Source organism: Onychostoma macrolepis, chromosome 03, assembly GCF_012432095.1.
Source record: "Onychostoma macrolepis isolate SWU-2019 chromosome 03, ASM1243209v1, whole genome shotgun sequence".
Classification (NCBI taxonomy): Eukaryota; Metazoa; Chordata; class Actinopteri; order Cypriniformes; family Cyprinidae; genus Onychostoma; species Onychostoma macrolepis.
This window is the reverse complement of record NC_081157.1, coordinates 54355358-54375335: the sequence shown is the minus strand read 5'-3', so window position 1 is coordinate 54375335 and position 19978 is coordinate 54355358. Positions and strand designations below refer to the sequence as shown.

The window sequence follows — 19978 nt, the reverse complement described above, 5'->3', positions numbered from 1 at the left end:
TGAATCTGATCGATTATTATTATTATTATTATTATTATTATTATTGTCAGTATCGTGTCCTGGATTCTCTGAGAGTTGAGAAATAAAAGCGGACGCCAGTTTAAAGTAGTTTTCTGACCAGCTTTTTTCCAGCTTTGATGTAGAGGCTAATTTCTAGGAGAAAGTAGTATTGTAGCAGTAATGAAGTATTGTCTTCTCAGCAAAGCTCTGTTGTTGTAGATCATTAAATCGTGATGTTGTCTCAGAAGTCTGTCTGAAGTCTCTTTCGGAGGAACCGTGAACAAACGCTGTCTGTAAAGTCATTGTCTGATAAAGGAGCGAGTCATAAAGCTTTCGGACGAGTCTGAGGAGAGGTCAGTAATTCACGGTGTTTCACATAGAAACACAAACATCAGACACATTTTCCATGTTTGGACTGATAATGTGCTGTTACTGAATGTCTCGTGATCACTGAGTGTAATGCATTGCTGCTAACGCGATCTTCTCCTTATTCATTTATCTTTGGCAGATCACATTTATTATAGTCGCTTTTAAACTTAGTTTTAGGTTCTGTATTATTATCAGTTACTGTAAAGTCTTACTTATTTAATGTTTTCTGTTCTCGTGTCAGATATGTATAGCTCTGTGTAGATAAGCGCTAATGTTGTTTAAGGGACCGTCTACAAATTCCAGTCATAGTGCAAAAACAAAACGTTAACTACGTCCAGTTATTAATTCAAATGAATGATTTTTACAAAGTTGTAGTAAATGCTGAGTCCAGACTGACTTACTGAATGTGAGCTACAACATTTGGAATGTGGGACCTTTTGCTGAATCACAGTAATTGTCTTCTAATTGAGTACTGTACATGTATAAAGAGGTAATTGAGTACCGTACATGTATAAAGAGGTAACTGAGTATGGTATATTCAATATATTCAAATAGGATATTACTCCAGTCACATGATCGTTCAGAAATCATTCAAATATTCTGATTTGCTGCTCAAAATACATTTATTATTATTATGTTGAAAACAGCTGAGTATATTTTTTTTCAGGTTTGTTTGATGAATAGAAAGTTCAGAAGAACAACATTTATCTGAAATAGAGATCTTTTGTAACATTATAAATGTCTTTATTATAATTTTTGATCAATTTAAAGGGGTGGTTTACTGCGATTTCACTTTTTTCATTTTAAATAGTGTGTAATGTTGCTGTTGGTGCATGAACAGTATCTGCAAAGTTGCTGCGCTGAAAGGTCAACGTAAGTAAGTCGTAAGTCTTTTAAAAATCAGGAAGTTTAATGCCTACAAAAACGACTCATACGGGACTACAACGAGATACTTCCCGGGTTGCATACGAAATAAACCCATCAACCCCTCCCTCCGGAACATGCCAAAGAGGGGGCAAGGCCATGTTCTGCGGCTTTGTTCGAAGAGGAAGAGTTATAGTGGAGAGTTGTAGCCATGCCGTCGAAACGGTGTTATTTTCACCCAGCTGTCAGGTCTTCTGTGTTCGGGCTTCCTACGGACGCTGTAGTTCGTCAACAATGGTTAAAATTTATGTTTGATTATGTTCCTGACAATTACAATCCTAATTTAGCTCTCTGTGCTGAGCATTTTACGGAAGACAGCTTCCAGAATCTACACGAGTTCAATGCCGGATTCACTTAGAAACTATTACTAAAACATGGAGCAGTTCCAGCTTTAAAACCAGAGGCAGCAGTTGTTGGGCCACAACCTGTAAGTAAGATTTCATAATTTTAAATGTATTTGCATGTATAATTTCAGACGTAATGTTTTAGTTTTATAAAGGACGTAAACAAATGCCAACGCTGGCTTTAGTAGCCAGTTAGTTAAATGCTATTTCGTGTGTCTATGACAAACGCGTACAAACATTTTGGACCCGAATTTGTAATTATGTACTAATTTTGTAAATGTATTTTCCATGTATACTTTATGAAGTAATTTTTCGATTTGATCAAGACCGTAAACACAAGCCAACACTGTTCGGTTATAGTAGCCAGTTAATTCGATGCTATTTTGTGTGTATAAGACAAACGTGTACAAACTTAAAAAAATGATATGTAATCACAACAGCAAACTTCCATTCAGAAACGTTTGTAAGAGCCATGCTTGCGGAAGTTCTGCTTGACTCTCTTCATTACCGCTTTCTGGGTCTGATTCTGGCTCAAACTGATACGGCAATATTGACACCATTATTTACATTTGACCGGAGCACATGTAGCTGTCGCCCGTGAAGGTAATGGGAGTGAAGTTTCCGGACAGTGTGCAGTACGCAGTTTAGCCAATCACAACACACCGGCCCAACTAACCAATCTGAGCCCATCGCCTGTTTCTGAGGGAGTGGTTTCAGAGAATCAGGAAGACAACCGGTCGTTCAAATGACAGAGGAGAAAGCTGCTTACAATAAAGGTGAAATATATGAAAAATAAGGCGTTTTTTAACAAACGAAACACGAAGACATGTTATATTGCACCCCATAAACACAATCAAGCACAGAAAAAAAGCAGTAAACCACCCCTTTAAAGCATCCTTGCTAAATAAAAGTATTAATTTCCATAATTTCTTTCCCAAAAAACAAAACAAAAATTATACTGACTCCAGTCTTTTGGAATTGGTGTAGTGTAGAATGTTACAATTTTTTTTATTTCAGATAAATGCTGATCTTTGCATTTTTCTATTCATCAAAGAATCCATTAATAATAATAAATATTTCTTGAGCAGCAAATCAGCATATTAGAATGATTTCTGAAGATAATGTGACACTGAAGACTGGAGTAATGATGCTGAAAATACAGCTGTGCATCACAGAAATAAATTACATTTTAAAACATATTCAAATAGAAAGCAGTTATTTTAAATAGTAAAAATATTTCACAATATTACTGCTTTTGCTGTATTTTGGATCAAATAAATGCAGGCTTGGTGAGCAGAAGAGAATTCTTTAAAACACATTCAAAATCTTACTGTTCAATAACTTTTGACTGGTAGTGTAGATATGTATCATTGCATCTAGTTGTTTTGGATAATAAAAAACGTCAGGTCTGACAATATCGTGTCTTTTCGAATTTAAATCTAGATTTATTCGCATTGGCCCATGGAAACCTCTATGAAGACACTTGACATGACTTGGCCAAAAAATCGCGGTGGACGAATTGAAGTTTTATTTAATGTCGCTTGCACACAGGATAGATGCCTGACTCCGTTGCGAGTCCCTATCAAGCACTTTACCGATTCAGCTGCTCTCCTCCTCCTCCTCCTGGCTCTTTCCCCCGCATCACTCACCGCAGAGCAAGCCTGTTCTTGATAAATCTGCTGTGAAAACGTGGGAAAAGCCGACGAGGAAGAAGTTGGGGTGAAGCAATCTTTATATAGTCGGAGGCTCCGTCTATAGTGCATTGTGATTGGGTGGTTTACGCTGTCAATACAGGAGACAAACCAATGGGTCACTGGCTGCTCGTGATGGTCCTTGGCAAAAAAAAAAAAATGCTGTCGGCCCACCAGGAACATGCCCGGTATGCCCAGTTACCAGTCCAGCCCTGCTTATAACTTGTTGTAAATGTGATGCACCTTTATCTGCGCGGAGGGATGTATTCCCAGATTTAATTTTTTGTTTTTGTTTTCCGCGGGGATGGAGATTATATATGTAGATTTGTATAGATTATATATAGATTTTTTGCTGTACGTGTGTGAAAGCAGCCAAGTGAAAATAAGTTGCATACGCTCCCCCCCCCCCTCCCCCATCTCATAAGAGAGTTTGAGTAAATGATTATTGCCAGAAGTGTAAAGTATTGGAGTAAATGTAACTAATTACTGTACTTGAGTATCTTTTCTGATAATTTGTAGTTTTACTGAGTATCAAAGACATTAGTAGCTTTTACTCTACTTTCTCTCACTACATGTTTGAATGAGTATCTGCAATCTTTACTCCGCTACATTTGAAATGAGTGCTGCAGTTACACATTACATTTAGCATGACACCTAGCTTTTCTACAGCAATTTATTTCTGCTACAAAAGATGTGATATTGCCAACTACAGGGCACTGAAAGTACTATATCTTGTGCGTTTTGCTCTTACTCACCCAAACTTGTCAACAAGGCTACTGTACGTGATCGTGAGCTTCTCAGCCAGTAGTTGTGAATCACAGGTGTTTTATATGACTGCAGCTGGCAATGAGGCCAAAACCAGCACATCCACTGCAAGAACACTTTGACTTTTTAATTATTTTTTAAATTAATTAATTAATTTAATTTGGTTTTATTTTGGTTTTATCACTGATTGCTCTCATCACAAATAAGCTCTTTCTTGTTTGTTACATGTTCTCTGTGCCTTGTCTTAGACTTTTATGTCACTTCCTGCCTCCTTTGGTGTTTGTAGTCAATTTGTATCTTATCTTGTTCAGCTAGTTAGCCTCCTGTATTTATATATGCATATGTGTGTGTGTGTGTGTGTGTGTGTGTGTGACCCTGGACCACAAAACCAGTCTTAAGTCGCTGGGGTATATTTGTAGCAATTAGGGGTGTGCAGCGGAGTCATTATTTGTATCTGTATCTGTATCTGTGACAATCTCAAAATTATTTGTATCTGTATCAGTATTCGGATAGATCCGGAAGTGGGCGTGGCTTAAACCAGAAGTTCGTCAAATTACATGAAAATGCCATTTTAAATGCAAATCTGTTCGATTCGTAGTTTTCATTTAACAAATATGCCTTGTATAACTAAAGAAAGCATTCTTTTTTTTAAATTAAAATTATAACTTTGTAAATATCTTCTATTTAAAATTTTATCAAAAAAGAAAAATAACTTTATTCTTCTTATTTTCAAGTGAAACTTTGTGTACAAATTTGACAAAAGACAAGCATCCACAATCTTAAATAAGAGCACTAGTAGAAAAAAAGAAGCTGAAAGGAAAGAAAAAAAAAAGAATAGAAATGGAAAGAAAGTGTTCAGTAGCCTATCACAGCAGAATGACAATAACGCTTGCTTGAACTAACTTAGATCATGTGTTACGGGAATCTGTGATCATTTATGAGTTTTTTAGTCAACCGAGAGCAAAAAAAATCATTTGGACCCTCCAAAAGCCTTGATCAAACATCGCTTTTCTTCATCTTGTATAATTAAATGTAATGCCATTCACGAAAAGGGCAAATGTAATGCGTTTTTACAGTTGAACTTCGAAAAGGTTTGAAGGTAGGACCGTTTTTAGTATATTTTTGTCAAATTGATATAACTCCAGACAAAGCTCTAATTTCTGAGAAACTGACCCCAACGCGGCTATTAATTTGCACTCATTTCATTCACATAGGCTAGTCTAAACTCATTCACTTTACACATCCAGGCCCATAGCCAGCTATGAGGTCCAGACCTCGTGAATGTTTCATGTTCAAAAATAAAATTTGAAAACATATGAAAAATTATTTAAAATCATGTCGCTGAATAAATTCATGTGGCTAACTCGCACCAGCTGCGATGCGCAGCAGTGAAGGAGCTTAGCGCAAGTGCAGCCGCCGCTCTGCGATGTTGCCAGATCTGGTTATTGTAAGCGTCGCTGGACTTGTTTTAATACTTAATGTAACAGCATTAATAAAGTAATTAGGGCATTAATAAAGTGGGAAGATGAAGGTTGAGGTTAGAGATTCTGTATCCTATTTGCAAAATACAAGATTTAAACTTTGTTTGGTGCATTTTTCAGGAGATTGGTTGTGGTTGTTTTTTGTAGCAATATCAACACTGCTTCGCCGGCACTGACAGCAGCAATCAAAAAAGGAGCGCGCGGATAGTTTATTGCTGAGGAGACCACATTCTTTAGACAAACGCTATGATCACCATGATATTAGCTGTACGAAACTGTGTGCAGTACTAGCCATTATTATTGCACAAATCTTAACAACCGCAGACCTCACTAATGTAGTGCTGTTCCAGAAAACATGATTGTGTCTGCCGAATATTTTTTCTGTTATTCGGATAAATCCCTTATTCGTTTTGAAGCCATTATCCGTGCCTTTCCGAATAAGGTATTCGGCTTCGGGCACATCCCTAGTAGCAATACCCAAAAATGCATTGTATGGGTCAAAATTATAGATTTTTCTTTTATGCCAAAAATCATTAGGATATTAAGTAAAGATGATGTTCCATGAAGATATTTTGTAAACGTCCTACTGTAAATATATCAAAACTTAATTTTTGATTAGTAATATGCATTGCTAAGAATTTCATTTGGACAACTTTAAAGGAGATTTTCTCAATATTTAGATTTTTTTTGCACCCTCAGATTCCAGATAATAGTTGTATTGCAGCCAAATATCGTCCTATCAGAAAATCCATGCAGATAGTTTTCCGGTTTGCAACCGTTGTTGGAGTGGCTGAGAAGGGTCCGCTGGCATTATACAGCACGAGAGCGGCCTCTAGAGGCAGAAATCACTGACAGCACGTGTTGTTTATTTTGACACGTGACACTGCGCTGCACAGAGCGGGAAACTCCAGACTCGCATTTAAATACAGCCGACAGAAAATCCTGCCGCAAACAGAGCGACATTCACATAGTTTTCTATTAAATAAATTGTTTTAGACCATCACATGAATTGAACGCAAGGCGTCTGGTGTGTGTGGGTGTGTGTGTGATACCTCTGAGTTCTCCTAGACGCAGCGCTGCGCTTTTGCCCGGGGTGTGACTAACTTTATTTTTCTTTTCTTTTTTTTTTGATCAGATAGGGTTATCAAGTGTTAAAAAATAGAAGCAAATAAAGTGTGTGAGTACACATACAATATCCATATGTATGTAATTTTAATGCTATGGCCTTGTGTAGATATTTAAAGATGGCCATCTTTAAGCATGACTGTTGAAATTAAATGGTAACACTTAACAATAAGAGTCCATTCGTAGCATTAATGAAAACTGTAGAAGTATTGTTCCTTGTTAGAGTGTTTTCATTTCAACATTCACTATTAGCTACTAATAAATAAAGTTCAACTTTTGTCGCATCAGTCCACAGAGTATTTGCCCAAAAGTCTCAGGGATAATCAAGATATTTTTTGCCAAATGTTAGACGAGCCTTTGTGTTATTTTTGGTCAGCAGTGGCTTTTGCCTCGGAACTCTCCCATGGATGCTGTTTTTGCCCAGTCTCTTTCTTATTGTTGAATCATGAACACTGACCTTAATTGAGGCAAGTGAGGCCTAAACATCCTATTTAGATGTTGTTCTGGGTTCTTTTATGACCTCCTGGATGAGTCGTCTTTGTGCTCTTGGAGTAATTTTGGTAGGCCGGCCACTCCTGGGGAGGTTCACCACTGTTCCAAGTTTTCTCCATTTGTGGATAATGGTTCTGACCATGGTTTGCTGGAGTCCCAAAGCCTTAGAAACGGCTTTATAACCCTTTCCAGACTGATACATGTAAACTATTTTGTTTCTCATCGGTTTATGGATTTCTTAAGATCGCGGAATGATGTGTTGCTCTTTAAACATGCTTCACTTTGTCAGACAGGTTCTATTTAAGTGATTTCTTGATTCAACAGGTCTGGCAGTAATCAGGCCTGGGTTTGGCTAGAGAAATTTAACTCAGCTTTCTAAAATAATGTGGTTAATCACAGTTCTTTCATGATTTAACAGGAGGGGGCAATTCATTTTTCACGTAGGGCCAGGTAGGTTTGGACAGCTTTTTTCCCTTAATAAATTAAATCATCATTTAAAAACTGCATGTTGTATTTACTTGCATTATCTTTGTGTAATATTAAAATATCAGATTACCATATGTGTACGTAGGGGGGTCCATGAAAAAAAAGGTTGGAAACCACTGTCTTACACTATAGCCAACAATACATTGTATGGGTCAAAATTATCCATTTTTCTTTTATGCCAAAAAACATTAGGATATTAAGCGAAGATGTTTTATGAAGATATTTTGTGACTTTTCTACTGTAAACATATCAAAATATTTGTTTTTTTTTTAGTAATATGCATTGCTAAAAAGTTCATTTGGACAACTTTAAAGGCAATTTTCTCTGTTTTTTTGCACCCTCGGATTCCAGATTTTCAAATAGTTGTATCTCGGCCAAATATTGTCCGATCCTAACAAACCATACATCAATGGAAAGATTATTTATTCAGATGATGTATGAATCTCAATTTAAAAAAATTGCTGAATTCAGTGATGTCATCGTCCAGCTCAGTTCAGTTTACATAGTTTCTGTGAAATCATGTCGACAATATCGCTGGAAATGAAGTGTCCCCAACTAATCAAGCTAGAGGCAACAGCGGCAAAGAACCAAAACTCCATCGGTGACAGAATTGAGAAAAAACGCAAGTAAAACACATTTTAAAATGAAATGTATAAATAAAAAGGTTAGGTATCATATTTGATTCAAGTGATTTTTATTGAGGGTGGGGGGCTTTTTGTACACTTTTTAAGGCTTCAAAGATAGAATTTGGAGGACATCTGCTTTACTTATATTAATGCCAGTCTTGGGCCGCAGGGTGATATGGCTGGCGGCCATATTTTCAAAAAGCCTTTTTCCAAAAGGTACATCTGGAAAAAGGGGGGTCGTCTTATAATCGGGGTCGTCTTATATTCGGGTCAATATGGTACTTAAAAATAAGTAAACTGATTTCTTGTTGATTTTGGCAAATCTGCTTCTTCCACACAGAAATTCATATTCAGTGAAGCTCCTCACAACTATCACACATTCAGCAGTAAATGCTGGAATATTCCCATCAGTTTACAAGTGAAGACGAGCATCAGAGCATCAGGAAGAGCTGAGTTTATTAAAGAGGACAGAGAGAAGATGAGAGATCCAGAACCCTGCAGAATCAAACACACTGAAGATACTGAACAACAAACAGGTTGCTGTTTATTCTTCTCTCTTCATTAATAATGCTGACGGTTATAAAGCATCAAGTAGTTTTATATTGTTTGTAATATAGCTGAATAATCAAATATTAAGAGACACTTTCTGTAAACTGGGTAGTTTTCTTCAACAAAATTATTTGTTAGATAACTGTGTAGTTGATCAAACATATTTAATAGTTCTCCCTATAGAAACATGGGATTTGTGCCTATAATGTTTTAAAAATCATAATTTGAAGATCAATATACCTCATTCATTGTTGAATGAAAAAGTTGCAGAGATGTATATATAAAATGTACTAGATGTATTTATAAAGCTGCATCAAAATGCTGTATAGCAATTGTCTACTTTCTGCTGTTACATTAGGGTTCACGTTTATGTCTTTACACATTTCTTTTTTTTTTATGAGTTAATGAAAATAAACCATTTTTACTTTTATTTCAGAGTTGATTGAAAAAAATGAGGAGAATGAAGAATTGAGTGAAGCTGAGGGAATAAATCACTTCAGAACTGGAAAAAAACCTTTGAGTTGCTCTCAAACTCAGAAAGTTTTAAAGAAAAGAAGAGCCAATAAATCTTTCACCTGCACTCAGTGTGGAAAGAGATCGACAAGCAAATATAATCTTGAGCTTCACATGAGAGTTCATACTAGAGAGAAACCTTACAAGTGTTCACACTGTGACAAGAGATTCAGTCACTCAGGAGACCTGAAAAAACATGAGAGGATTCACACTGGAGAGAAACCTTACAAGTGTTCACACTGTGACAAGAGATTCAGTCGGTCAGGAGCCCTGAAAACACATGAGATGATTCACACTGGAGAGAAACCTTACAAGTGTTCACACTGTGACAAGAGATTCAGTCGGTCAGGACACCTGAAAACACATGAGAGGATTCACACTGGTGAGAAACCACACACATGTGATCAGTGCGGGAAGAGTTTCACACAAAAAGGTGACCTTACATCACACATGAGAGTTCATACTGGAGAGAAACCTTTCACTTGTGATCAATGCGGAAAGAGTTTCACACAATCATCAAACCTTAAGAATCACATGAACATCCACACTGGAGAGAAACCACACACATGTGATCAATGCGGCAAAACATTTTTGTGGGCTTCATACTTGAAGAAACACATGAATGTTCATACAAAGGAGAAGCCACATTCATGTCATTTGTGTGGAAAGAGTTTTTCACATCTACAACATTTGAAAGTACATCAGAAAATACACACTGCTGTGAGAGAGTACATGTGCTTTGAGTGTGAGAAGACTTTTACTACAGCGAGCTGTTTAAAAAAGCACCAGAGGTTTCACACTGGAGAAAAACCTTACAAGTGTTCACACTGCGACAAGAGATTCATTCAGTCAGGAGACCTGAAAAGACACGAGAGCATTCACACTGGAGATAAACCGTATCACTGCACTGCATGTGGGAAGCGTTTCAATCGTTCATCTGCTATACACAGTCATATAAAAAACATTCACAGTAAGTAGATCATCTTCAGGTCTTTCAGGTCTGATGCTGCGTCCTGAACAAATGCGACACAATAATGCATCAAGCAACAGAATATCATCTGGATAAATCTGTCATAACAAGCAACATGACAAAGAAACAAAAAAGACCCACCAAAAAGCTGCAGAATAAACACATTCCCAAATCAGGATCTAAAGATTCCCCCACACAGCCATCACGAGGTGGTAAAACTGACAACACCCTCATTGTCTGGATTAGTTCCTCTCAACATGATAATAGTTAATCCAATCAAGGGAAAAGAGAACTCCTTTGTCTCGACGAACTGAAGTCATTTAAACAACATACGGTTAAGATCTACCTCGTGGACACGGTGCATAAATCCAGATTAGAAGCCCGGAAACAGGAAAAGGCAAATTTACGTGACACTCTCCAGTCCTGCAAACACCCAAGAGCCATACAGCGTGACCCCTCGTGACCCCCGAGGGCAGGGGTCTGCAACCTTCAACATCAACAGAGCCATTTTAAACTTCATTACAATCCATACAATTGTGAAAGTAATTTACTGAAACTCTGGAATGTTCCGTAATAAAAGGCAAAAAAAAAGAGCTTCCATGTTAATCTTACTGCATGCACCCAAGTGTGAAAAGTGACAAGTTTTCTTTTTTTTCAATTTTTTAATTTTTGAGTAGACATTCAGAAACAGGACCAATTCAACAGATTGAAAGTGATAATGTCTGTCAGTTTTACTGGATTCCATCTTTTTGTTGTCTTGGATGACAATTATAAATGACAATTATAATCTTGACAACACTGGGTGAAACTGTTGAAGTGTCTCGAGTCAGATATGATTGTGTAATTCTTACCTGTAAGAAGGTGTGATGGTGTTAAAACTAAAATGCTCCTGCAGTAATCTGAAAGTGATAATCACAGTAAAGCACATATTGATGCAGTACTTCAGCAATCATCATTTCACTTGAACACAAGTCTACAGTTGGCCACAAACAGGTTATTGTTTACACCTCACCGGAAGTGGTGTTTCGTTCTTCCTGTATCTATCGTCTGTGTATTGTTCACTCCAGATTCTGAGAAATCCAGAGCATTTTGCTTCATTATTTTCATTATCATGTTGTAAAGGGAAACATTACCATATTACAGGTGAGACTAAATGTTTCATAATTAATGAACTTCACAATGTTATCAATGTGTTTTGCGGTTTATTATTGTGAAGCTGCTCTCACGCAATCTGTTCTGTGTAAACACTATATGGAGGGCTGAGACCCAGAAGGACATAAGAGACATTTCACCAACTTTACAGGAGGACCAAAACAAAAATGTACCATAGTTAGATCTGATTTTGTGTTCTGATTTTAATCATTTATAATAAAAATGATTAAAATGATTAAATACTATGAATTCGGACATACTACTCCTCGCATACTGTTTTTCGCATACTATATAGTAGGGAAGTATGCGATTTCGGACGCCCCGAGTGTTTCTGTTGCACGGAATGGAACTGTTGAAACTTGCGCAAAACAAAAACAAAGTTACACTAGCAGTGCACCATCTTAAAATGCCGTACATGGAGGCTACTAGATTAACTATGACAGAGGAACCAAACAGCGATCCTTTATTTCCACCAGAGAAATGACTGAAGTCGATAGTGTGGGACCATTTCGGGTACACCAAGAATGACCAGGGCGTCATTTAAATAGTGCCGTAAAAATTGCTGTTAAAGAGCGAATACATAAGGGACAATGCACAGCTAGCCAACCTGTTCTCGCTGTGCAATAAACGATTTTAATGCACGACGTGAAGGCAAGGACCACCTGACGCGAAGTTTGTTAGTTCTAACATTAACATTCTGCCCGCATCAGTGATGAAATGGTGCGGTGAGAGAGAGAGAGAGAGAGAGCGCATGTGAATTAGCCTACCTGCATCCGCGCATCACTTTAAACAAGATTTGAGTTTAGTTATTTAAACAGTCATTTTACCCCCTCTTTGCTGATTAATATAATGTAGCGATCCAGTATAAGCTATTTTATTAATGAAAGTTGCTGGGCAGCGTTGACAACACATTTCTGTCCCCCTAAATATTTGTGTGGGCAGCTCGATCTCGATCTCACAAACCAAAATAATAGATTTTTTCTCAGGCCATATGTAAAATCAGATGAATAAAGATTATTAAAATGAATAAGTATGGATGACAGTTGATTACAATAGTTTAGTTTATTCCCCTCATTAGTAACAGTGCCCTCTGTGGGATAAAGTTAATATTAGTCTTATATTTTATCATAATTTTATATTTAGATTTATCATCCCTGTTATAGTATTATTCATAAGTCAATTTATTTTTCACCATCTTTCCAAGTTCTGTACCTCAGGTCCAAAAGAAATGTAGAAAGAATATACAAAATGAAAACACCAAATACATTTGTGATCTATTTCCATTCGTTATTTTCAAAAGAGAAATACTGACATGGATGTTTACAGAGCAGAGGTCACGTTTTTTTAATTCCAATAGGAGAGATGTACTTTTTTTTTGTGCTGTATTATTGGTTACTGTGTTATTTCTGTTTCAAAAGGCAGCAATCAATAACACTTTAATATCTAAAGAGTGTTTATGTGATTTTATGTTGTGAAATGAATACATGCATAATAATCGTGTAACCGTGATTATTCCTCAGACTATAATCGTACCAACAAAATCTATAATCGTTGCATCCCTAATTTATACTAGTGCTTTCAAATGATTAATCACGATTAATCGCATCCAAAATAAAAGTTTTTGTTTACATAATATATGCGTGTATGCGGTGTATATTTATTATGTATACAGTGGGGCAAAAAAGTATTTAGTCAGCCACCAATTGTGCAAGTTCTCCCACTTAAAAAGATGAGAGAGGCCTGTAATTTTCATCATAGGTATACCTCAACTATGAGAGACAAAATGAGAAGAAAAAAAAAACCAGAAAATCACATTGTAGGATTTTTAAAGAATTCATTGGTAAATTCCTCAGTAAAATAAGTATTTGGTCACCTACAAACAAGCAAGATTTCTGGCTCTCACAGACCTGTAACTTCTTCTTTAAGAGGCTCCTCTGTCCTCCGCTCGTTACCTGTATTAATGGCATCTGTTTGAACTCATTATCAGTCAGTCAAACAGTCCAACTCCAAACTCCACCATGGCCAAGACCAAAGAGCTGTCAAAGGACACCAGAAACAGAATTGTAGACCTGCACCAGGCTGGGAAAAAAGACAATAAAGAGGAAAGCAGAACCTAGAGGTATTTATGGATTTGTAGATTTGTTTTGATATATGAATCAAAACTGTTCTTAGTTTTTGCGGCGTAAAACCGTTTTAGTCACCTGAAGAAACAGGGCATTTCTCATTGTTTTTTAAAAAAGTCTAGGTTAGAATTCTACAAAGGCACATACTGTAAAATGCATCTTTTATTTATTTTTTTATTTTTTTTTGGCTAGCAAGTTATTTAATGTTATGAGTACAGGTGCTGGTCATATAATTAGATTATCATCAAAAAGTTGATTTATTTCACTAATTCCATTCAAAAAGTGTAACTTGTATATTATATTCATTCATTACACACAGACTGATATATTTCAAATGTTTATTTCTTTTAATTTTGATGATTATAACTGTAGGGATGGTCATTTATTCAAACTCAAATGTAAATATTCTAATATTTTGAGATACTGATTTTTGACTTTCATGAGCTGTAAATTCTGGGTATCTCTTGTTCTTTGAAACCACAATAATGGGAAGACTGCTGACTTGGCAATGATCCAGAAGACGAACATTGACGCCCTCCACAAAGAGGGTAAGTCACAGAGGGTCATTACTGAAAGGTGTGGCTGTTTACAGAGTGCTGTATCAAAGCATATTAAATGCAAAGTTGACTGGAAGGAAGAATTCGGGTAGGAAAAGGTGCACAAGCAACAGGGATGACCGCAAGCTTGAGAATACAGTCAAGCAAAGCCGATTCAAACACTTGTGAGAGCTTCACAAGGAGAGAACTGAAGCTGGAGTCAGTGCATTCCAGCCACTTCTGAACCAGAGACAACGTCAGAAGCGTCTTACCTGGGCTGTGGAGAAAAAGAAGTGGACTGTTGCTCAGTGGTCCAAAGTCCTCTTTTCATATGAAAGTAAATTTTACATTTCATTTGGAAATCAAGGTCCCAGAGTCTGAAGGAAGAGTGGAGAGGCACAGAATCCATGTTGCTTGAAGTCCAGTGTGAAGTTTCCACAGTCTGTGATGATTTGGGCTGCCATGTCATCTGCTGGTGTTGGTCCACTGTGTTTTCTTAAGTCCACAGTCAACGCAGCCATCTACCAGGAAATGCTTCCTTCTGTTGACAAGCTTTATGGAGATGCTGATTTCATTTTCCAGCAGGACTTGGCACCTGCCCACACTGCCAAAGGTACCAAAAGCTGGTTCAATGACCATAGTGTTACTGTGCTTGATTGGCCAGCAAACTCGCCTGACCTGAACCCCATAGTGAATCTATGGGGTATTGTCAAGAGGAAGATGAGAGACACCAGACCCAACAATGCAGATGAGCTGCAGATGAGTGCCACAGACTGATCGACTCCATGCCACGCCGCATTGCTTCAGTAATTCAGGCAAAAGGAGCCCGAACTAAGTACTGAGTGCTGTACATGCTCATACGTTTCATTTTCATACTTTTCAGTTGGCCAAGATTTCTAAAAATCCTTTCTTTGTATTGGTCTTAAGTAATATTCTAATATTTTGAGATACTGATTTTTGACTTTCATGAGCTCTAAGCTCTAATCATCAAAATTAAAAGAAATAAACATTTTAAATATATCAGTCTGTGTGTAATGAATGAATATAATATACAAGTTTCACTTTTTGAATGGAATTAGTGAAATAAATCAACTTTTTGATGATATTCTAATTATATGACCAGCACCTGTATATACAACCCAAGTGTTGTCCTTTTTGTGAAAAAAGCAAAATAATATATATATATATATATATATATATATATATATATATATATAGACACGTACATTTAGTTTCCATATTACTTTGCAACATGAAAGCAAGCTGTTTCCTTTGAATGTGTGAGCCTTCCAATTTATTAGTGTCTAAAGGTAAATAGCTAGAAGAATAACAAAGTGAAGTAAATGTTGAATCTACATGTGTGATGAACAGGGCCGCTGCTGGCCAAATGGGTACCCTAAGCAGGATTGTATTGTTGTGCCCCCTCCCACAAATATGTGACCCTGGACCACAAAACCAGTTTTTGTAAAGCTAAATTACATTTATTTACATTTACATTTAGTCATTTAGCAGACGCTTTTATCCAAAGCGACTTACAATTGGGGAATACATCGAGCGATTAATCTTGAAGAGGCAATCAGACATACGAAGTGCTTGCAACACCAAGTCTCAGACATTGTTCAAATAAATACAAACTACCAAAGGAAGGAATAAGTAAAGATAATTTTTTTTTTTTTTTTTTTTTTTTAAGTTTAGGATGAAGTCAAGTGCTGTCGAAAGAGATGAGTTTTCAGTTGTTGCTTGAAGATTGACAGGGATCCAGCATTCCGGATAGAGGTGGGAAGATCGTTCCACCAGCCAGGAATGGTGAATGAGAATGATCTAGAGAGTGATTTTGCGCCTCTGTGATGGTATCACGAGGCGCCGCTCACTAGCAGATCTCAGATTTCTGGAGGGATGTAGTTTGTTAATAGAGAGTGCAAGTAAACGGGTGCTGAGCCAGTGGTTGTTCTATATGCAAGCATCAGTGTCTTGAACTTGATGCGAGCCGTGATTGGTAGCCAGTGCAGGGAGATAAAGAGAGGTGTAACATGGGCTCTTTTGGGCTCGTTGAAGACCAGTCGTGCCGCTGCATTCTGAATCATTTGTAGAGGTTTGACTGTATTAGACGGAAGTCCAGCCAGAAGAGCATTGCAATAGTCCAGCCTAGAAATGACAAGGGCCTGGACAAGAAGTTGTGCAGCATGCTCTGTCAGAAAGGGCCTGATCTTTCTGATGTTATATAGTGCAAACCTGCAAGATCGAGCAGTTTTTGTAATGTGGTCTTTGAAGGTCAGCTGATCATCAAAGATTACACCAAGATTTCTGACCGAAGTTGATGGGGTTATTGTTGATGAACCTAACTGGATCGTGAAGTCATGCTGTAGAGTCGGAGTGGCAGGGAGGACAAGAAGCTCAGTCTTTGCCAGGTTGAGCTGCAGGTGATGTTCTTTCATCCATGCCGAGATGTCCGCCAGGCAACCTGAGATCCTTGCAGTTACCGTTGGATCATCTGGTTGAAAAGAGAGGTAGAGCTGTGTGTCATCAGCGTAGCAATGGTATGAGAATCCATGTGCCTGTATGATGGGACCCAGTGATGTAGTGTATGTGGAGAAGAGGAGGGTCCAAGAACTGATCCCTGAGGAACCCCAGTGACCAGTGTATGTGCTTTGGATACCTCACCTCCCAGGCCACCCTGAAAGACCTACCAGTGAGATAGGATTCAAACCAGCGAAGTGGAATGCCAGAGATGCCCAGTGATGAGAGGGTGGACAGGAGTATCTGATGATTGACAGTGTCAAAAGCGGCAGATAGGTCCAGCAGAATGAGGACTGATGATTTGGAATGGGCTTTTGCAATTCGCAGGGCTTCAGTGACCGAGAGAAGCGCAGTCTCAGTTGAATGGCCCCTCCTGAAACCTGACTGTTTAGCATCCAGTTTGTCGTTCTGTGAAAGAAACAGTGAGACTTGGTTGAAGACAACTCGTTCAAGTGTTTTCGCTATGAGCGGAAGGAGAGAGACAGGTCTGTAGTTTTCTATAAGAGAAGTGTTTAATGTAGGTTTTTGAGCAGTGGGGTTACCCGAGCCTGCTTGAACGCATAATGGGGAAGTTACCTGTGAGTAGGGATGTGTTGATGATGTGTGTGAGTGCAGGTAAGAGTGTGGGTGAGATTGCTTGGAGAAGGTGTGAGGGGATTGGGTCAAGAGGACATGTTGTAGGATGGTTGGAGAGGAGAAGCTTGGATACTTCAGCTTCAGTGAGTGGACAGAAAGAAAAGATGGGAGTTTTAGCAGTGGATGTGGTAGGGTGAGGGTCCTGTGTGCGTGGAGGTGAAAACTGACCACTGATTGATCTAGTTTTGTCTGTAAAGAAAGTGGCAAAGTCATCAGCTGTAATAGAGGTGGAGGGAGGAGGTGGAGGGGACAGAGGAGGAATTAAATGTTCTGAAGAGATTACGCATGTCTGGAGCGCTGTCGATCTTGTTGAAATGTGAGGATTTGGCAGTGTGGACTTTAGCAGAGAAGGATGTGAGCATAGACTGGTACCTACTGAGGTCCGACAGATCGTTTGATTTGCGCCATTTTCTCTCTGCCGCTCTGAGTGTAGTCCGATGTTCACGAAGAACCTCGGATAACCAGGGGTTGGAAGGAGCAGCCCGTGCGGGCCTAGAGGAGAGAGGACAAATGTCGTCTAGACAAGAGGTTAAGGTAGAGCATAAAGTCTCAGTAGCTGCGTTTACATCCAGAGATGAGAAATGGGTGGGTGAAGGAAGAGAGGAGGATACCACAGAGGAAAGATGGGAAGGAGAAAGGGAGCGCAGGTTTCGTCTAAAAGTAACTGGTAGGGGGGTTGGTGGCACAGGAGAAGCAAAGTGTAATGTAAATGTAATGAAGAAATGGTCCGAAGTATGTAGCGGTTGTACCAGAATTTTTCCTCCAAATTAACTGGAAGCTAATGACTCTAGCAGTCAGACACATTGAATGTACAAATGGCTGTGGTACTTTTAGCTTTTCTAAGTTTAATGTACATGTGTATTTACACTTTACATATATGTATATGTAAATATTTTTTTGTGTTGCTATCATTCCTTATGTTCATACAAACCATGAAACATGACATGAAATCAACTGTCCGACCTGTGTTACAAAAGCATGAATCTAAGATGTATCAAGAGGAAAAATAATCAAAGTAACCAGTGACTGTTATCATGGGCATGTGAGCATTGTAAAAAGGCTCCTAATGAGAAAAACTAAAACTTTAACAAAAAATACAAAAACACACAAGTGTGGTGTGTTGTGGGAATCCCCACGTCTCAGAAAATGTCACTTTTTTCATTCCATATTACTGTAACATCAATGAAAACAGTCCTGTTCAGTTGACTTTCAATTCTCATTTTCTTTTTAAAAATTATCTTTATCCATGACCCTCATGGCAATGGGTAGAACTTTTTCTTTTACTTATGTCTGTTACAAATTATAACCATTTTCTAATTTATTTCAGAGTGCCCCATTCATAAAGACTCCACCAGTTTCCCCTACCAAAAAATTGAGGAAAAATATCAGGGAGGTTTGTAAAAAAAACAAAAAAAAAAACAAATTTTTCAAAATTGAGATTTATGCATCATCTGAAACCTGAATAAATAATCTTTCCATTGATGTATGGTTTGTATGGACAATGTTTGGCCGAGATGCAACTGTTTTGAAACTCTGGAATCTGAGGGAGCAAAAAAATAAAATAATTCAGAAAATCACCTTTAAAGTTGTCCAAATGAAGTCCTTAGCAACACATTTGACTAATTTACACCATTGATTTAACCGCGGTAATGACGTTGTGGAGAGTAGATGAAACCGAAAGTGGAAATTCAAAGCTTTACATCGATACCAAACTTGACTGGGTAATTCCCAAAGATTGGGCAGCCGTGAGCCAAGTTTCTAGGCATGTTTCCGGACATTTTTTCTCCCGCGATTTTTGCGGCATCCACTCACAAAAAAATAATTTTTTATATATTTACGGTTGGAAATTTATAAAATATCTTCATGGAACAAGATCTTTACTTAATATCCTAATGATTTTTGGCATAAAAGAGAAATGGATAATTTTGACCTATACAATGTATTTTTGGCTATTGCTACAAATATACCCCAGCGACTTAAGACTGGTTTTGTGCCCCAGGGTCACATATAATAAATTAATGTTTAGGTATTCATAACATTCATGTTATCACAAATTTTAATTCAAGTTTTACTGCACACTTTAAGTTTTGCAAATTTAAAACCTTTTCAATAGCGGTTGTAGTTTGACAAAAATAAAAAGTTCTGTATTTTTCAAAATTGAATTGATAATATAGTAATTATGCTAATATTATTGCTCTGGCCTCATTGACACTATTATACGAGAACTCAACAGAGCTAGATGATGACATCAATATTTTCAACAGAGATGTTGTACAAATAAAATGAACTAAATTTATAACTGAGGATTAACAAGTGAACTGAATGTTCTGAATCACTATTGAACAATGATAAAATTGACAAACAATGCATAATATTCCTGTTAGCACTGTAAAGCTGCTTTGAAAAAAAAAATCTGTACTGTAAAAAGTGCTATATAAAAAAAGGTGACTTGACTTAATAATTAAAAATTAAAGTTTTATTATGTTTCTAATGTTAGACCTAGTCCCATTGACTTTTAATTTCACTTTGTTTATTTCACCTGGATTTTGTTATATTTACCGTTCATCTGATATATGATTGTAGCTTTTTGTGTAGAAAGAAAATGTCATTCATTTCACCATGTTTCTTTCTGTTTTTTTTTTTTTTCTAAGGGCCATGCAGAGGTTTTGGTGCAGTGGC

General features: G+C 37.5%; 2 protein-coding genes across 4 annotated transcripts in view; both read left to right on the top strand.

The window, feature by feature from the left end:
- The first annotated feature begins 214 nt into the window (after nt 1–214).
- LOC131536531 (gastrula zinc finger protein XlCGF8.2DB-like) lies at nt 215–10928 on the top strand. Of its 3 annotated transcripts, none has more exons than XM_058769528.1 (3): nt 215–353; nt 8644–8839; nt 9289–10928. In XM_058769528.1, the coding sequence occupies exons 2-3, from the start codon at nt 8782–8784 to the stop codon at nt 10341–10343; spliced, it is 1113 nt and encodes a 370-aa protein (XP_058625511.1). In that variant the 5' UTR covers nt 215–353; nt 8644–8781; the 3' UTR covers nt 10344–10928. The 3 variants fall into 3 exon arrangements, with proteins under 3 accessions (XP_058625511.1, XP_058625512.1, XP_058625510.1); XM_058769529.1 differs by lacking the exon at nt 215–353 and adding an exon at nt 1013–1720; XM_058769527.1 differs by lacking the exon at nt 215–353 and having other exon boundaries at nt 2438–8839.
- LOC131535842 (zinc finger protein 501-like) overlaps nt 257–19978 on the top strand; it is a 515807-nt gene continuing 496085 nt past the window's right edge. The window contains exon 1 of the mRNA XM_058768346.1: nt 257–353. The gene's annotated coding sequence lies outside the window, so the exon portion shown is untranslated. The remainder of the gene's footprint in view (nt 354–19978) is intronic.

Bases quoted from the DNA above. Each gene is read 5' to 3' on its own strand.
- LOC131536531 (XM_058769528.1), top strand. From the start codon at position 8,782: ATGAGAGATCCAGAACCCTGCAGAATCAAACACACTGAAGATACTGAA. The intron at 8,840-9,288 runs GTTGCTGTTTAT...CTTTTATTTCAG, and splicing joins AGATACTGAACAACAAACAG to AGTTGATTGAAAAAAATGAG.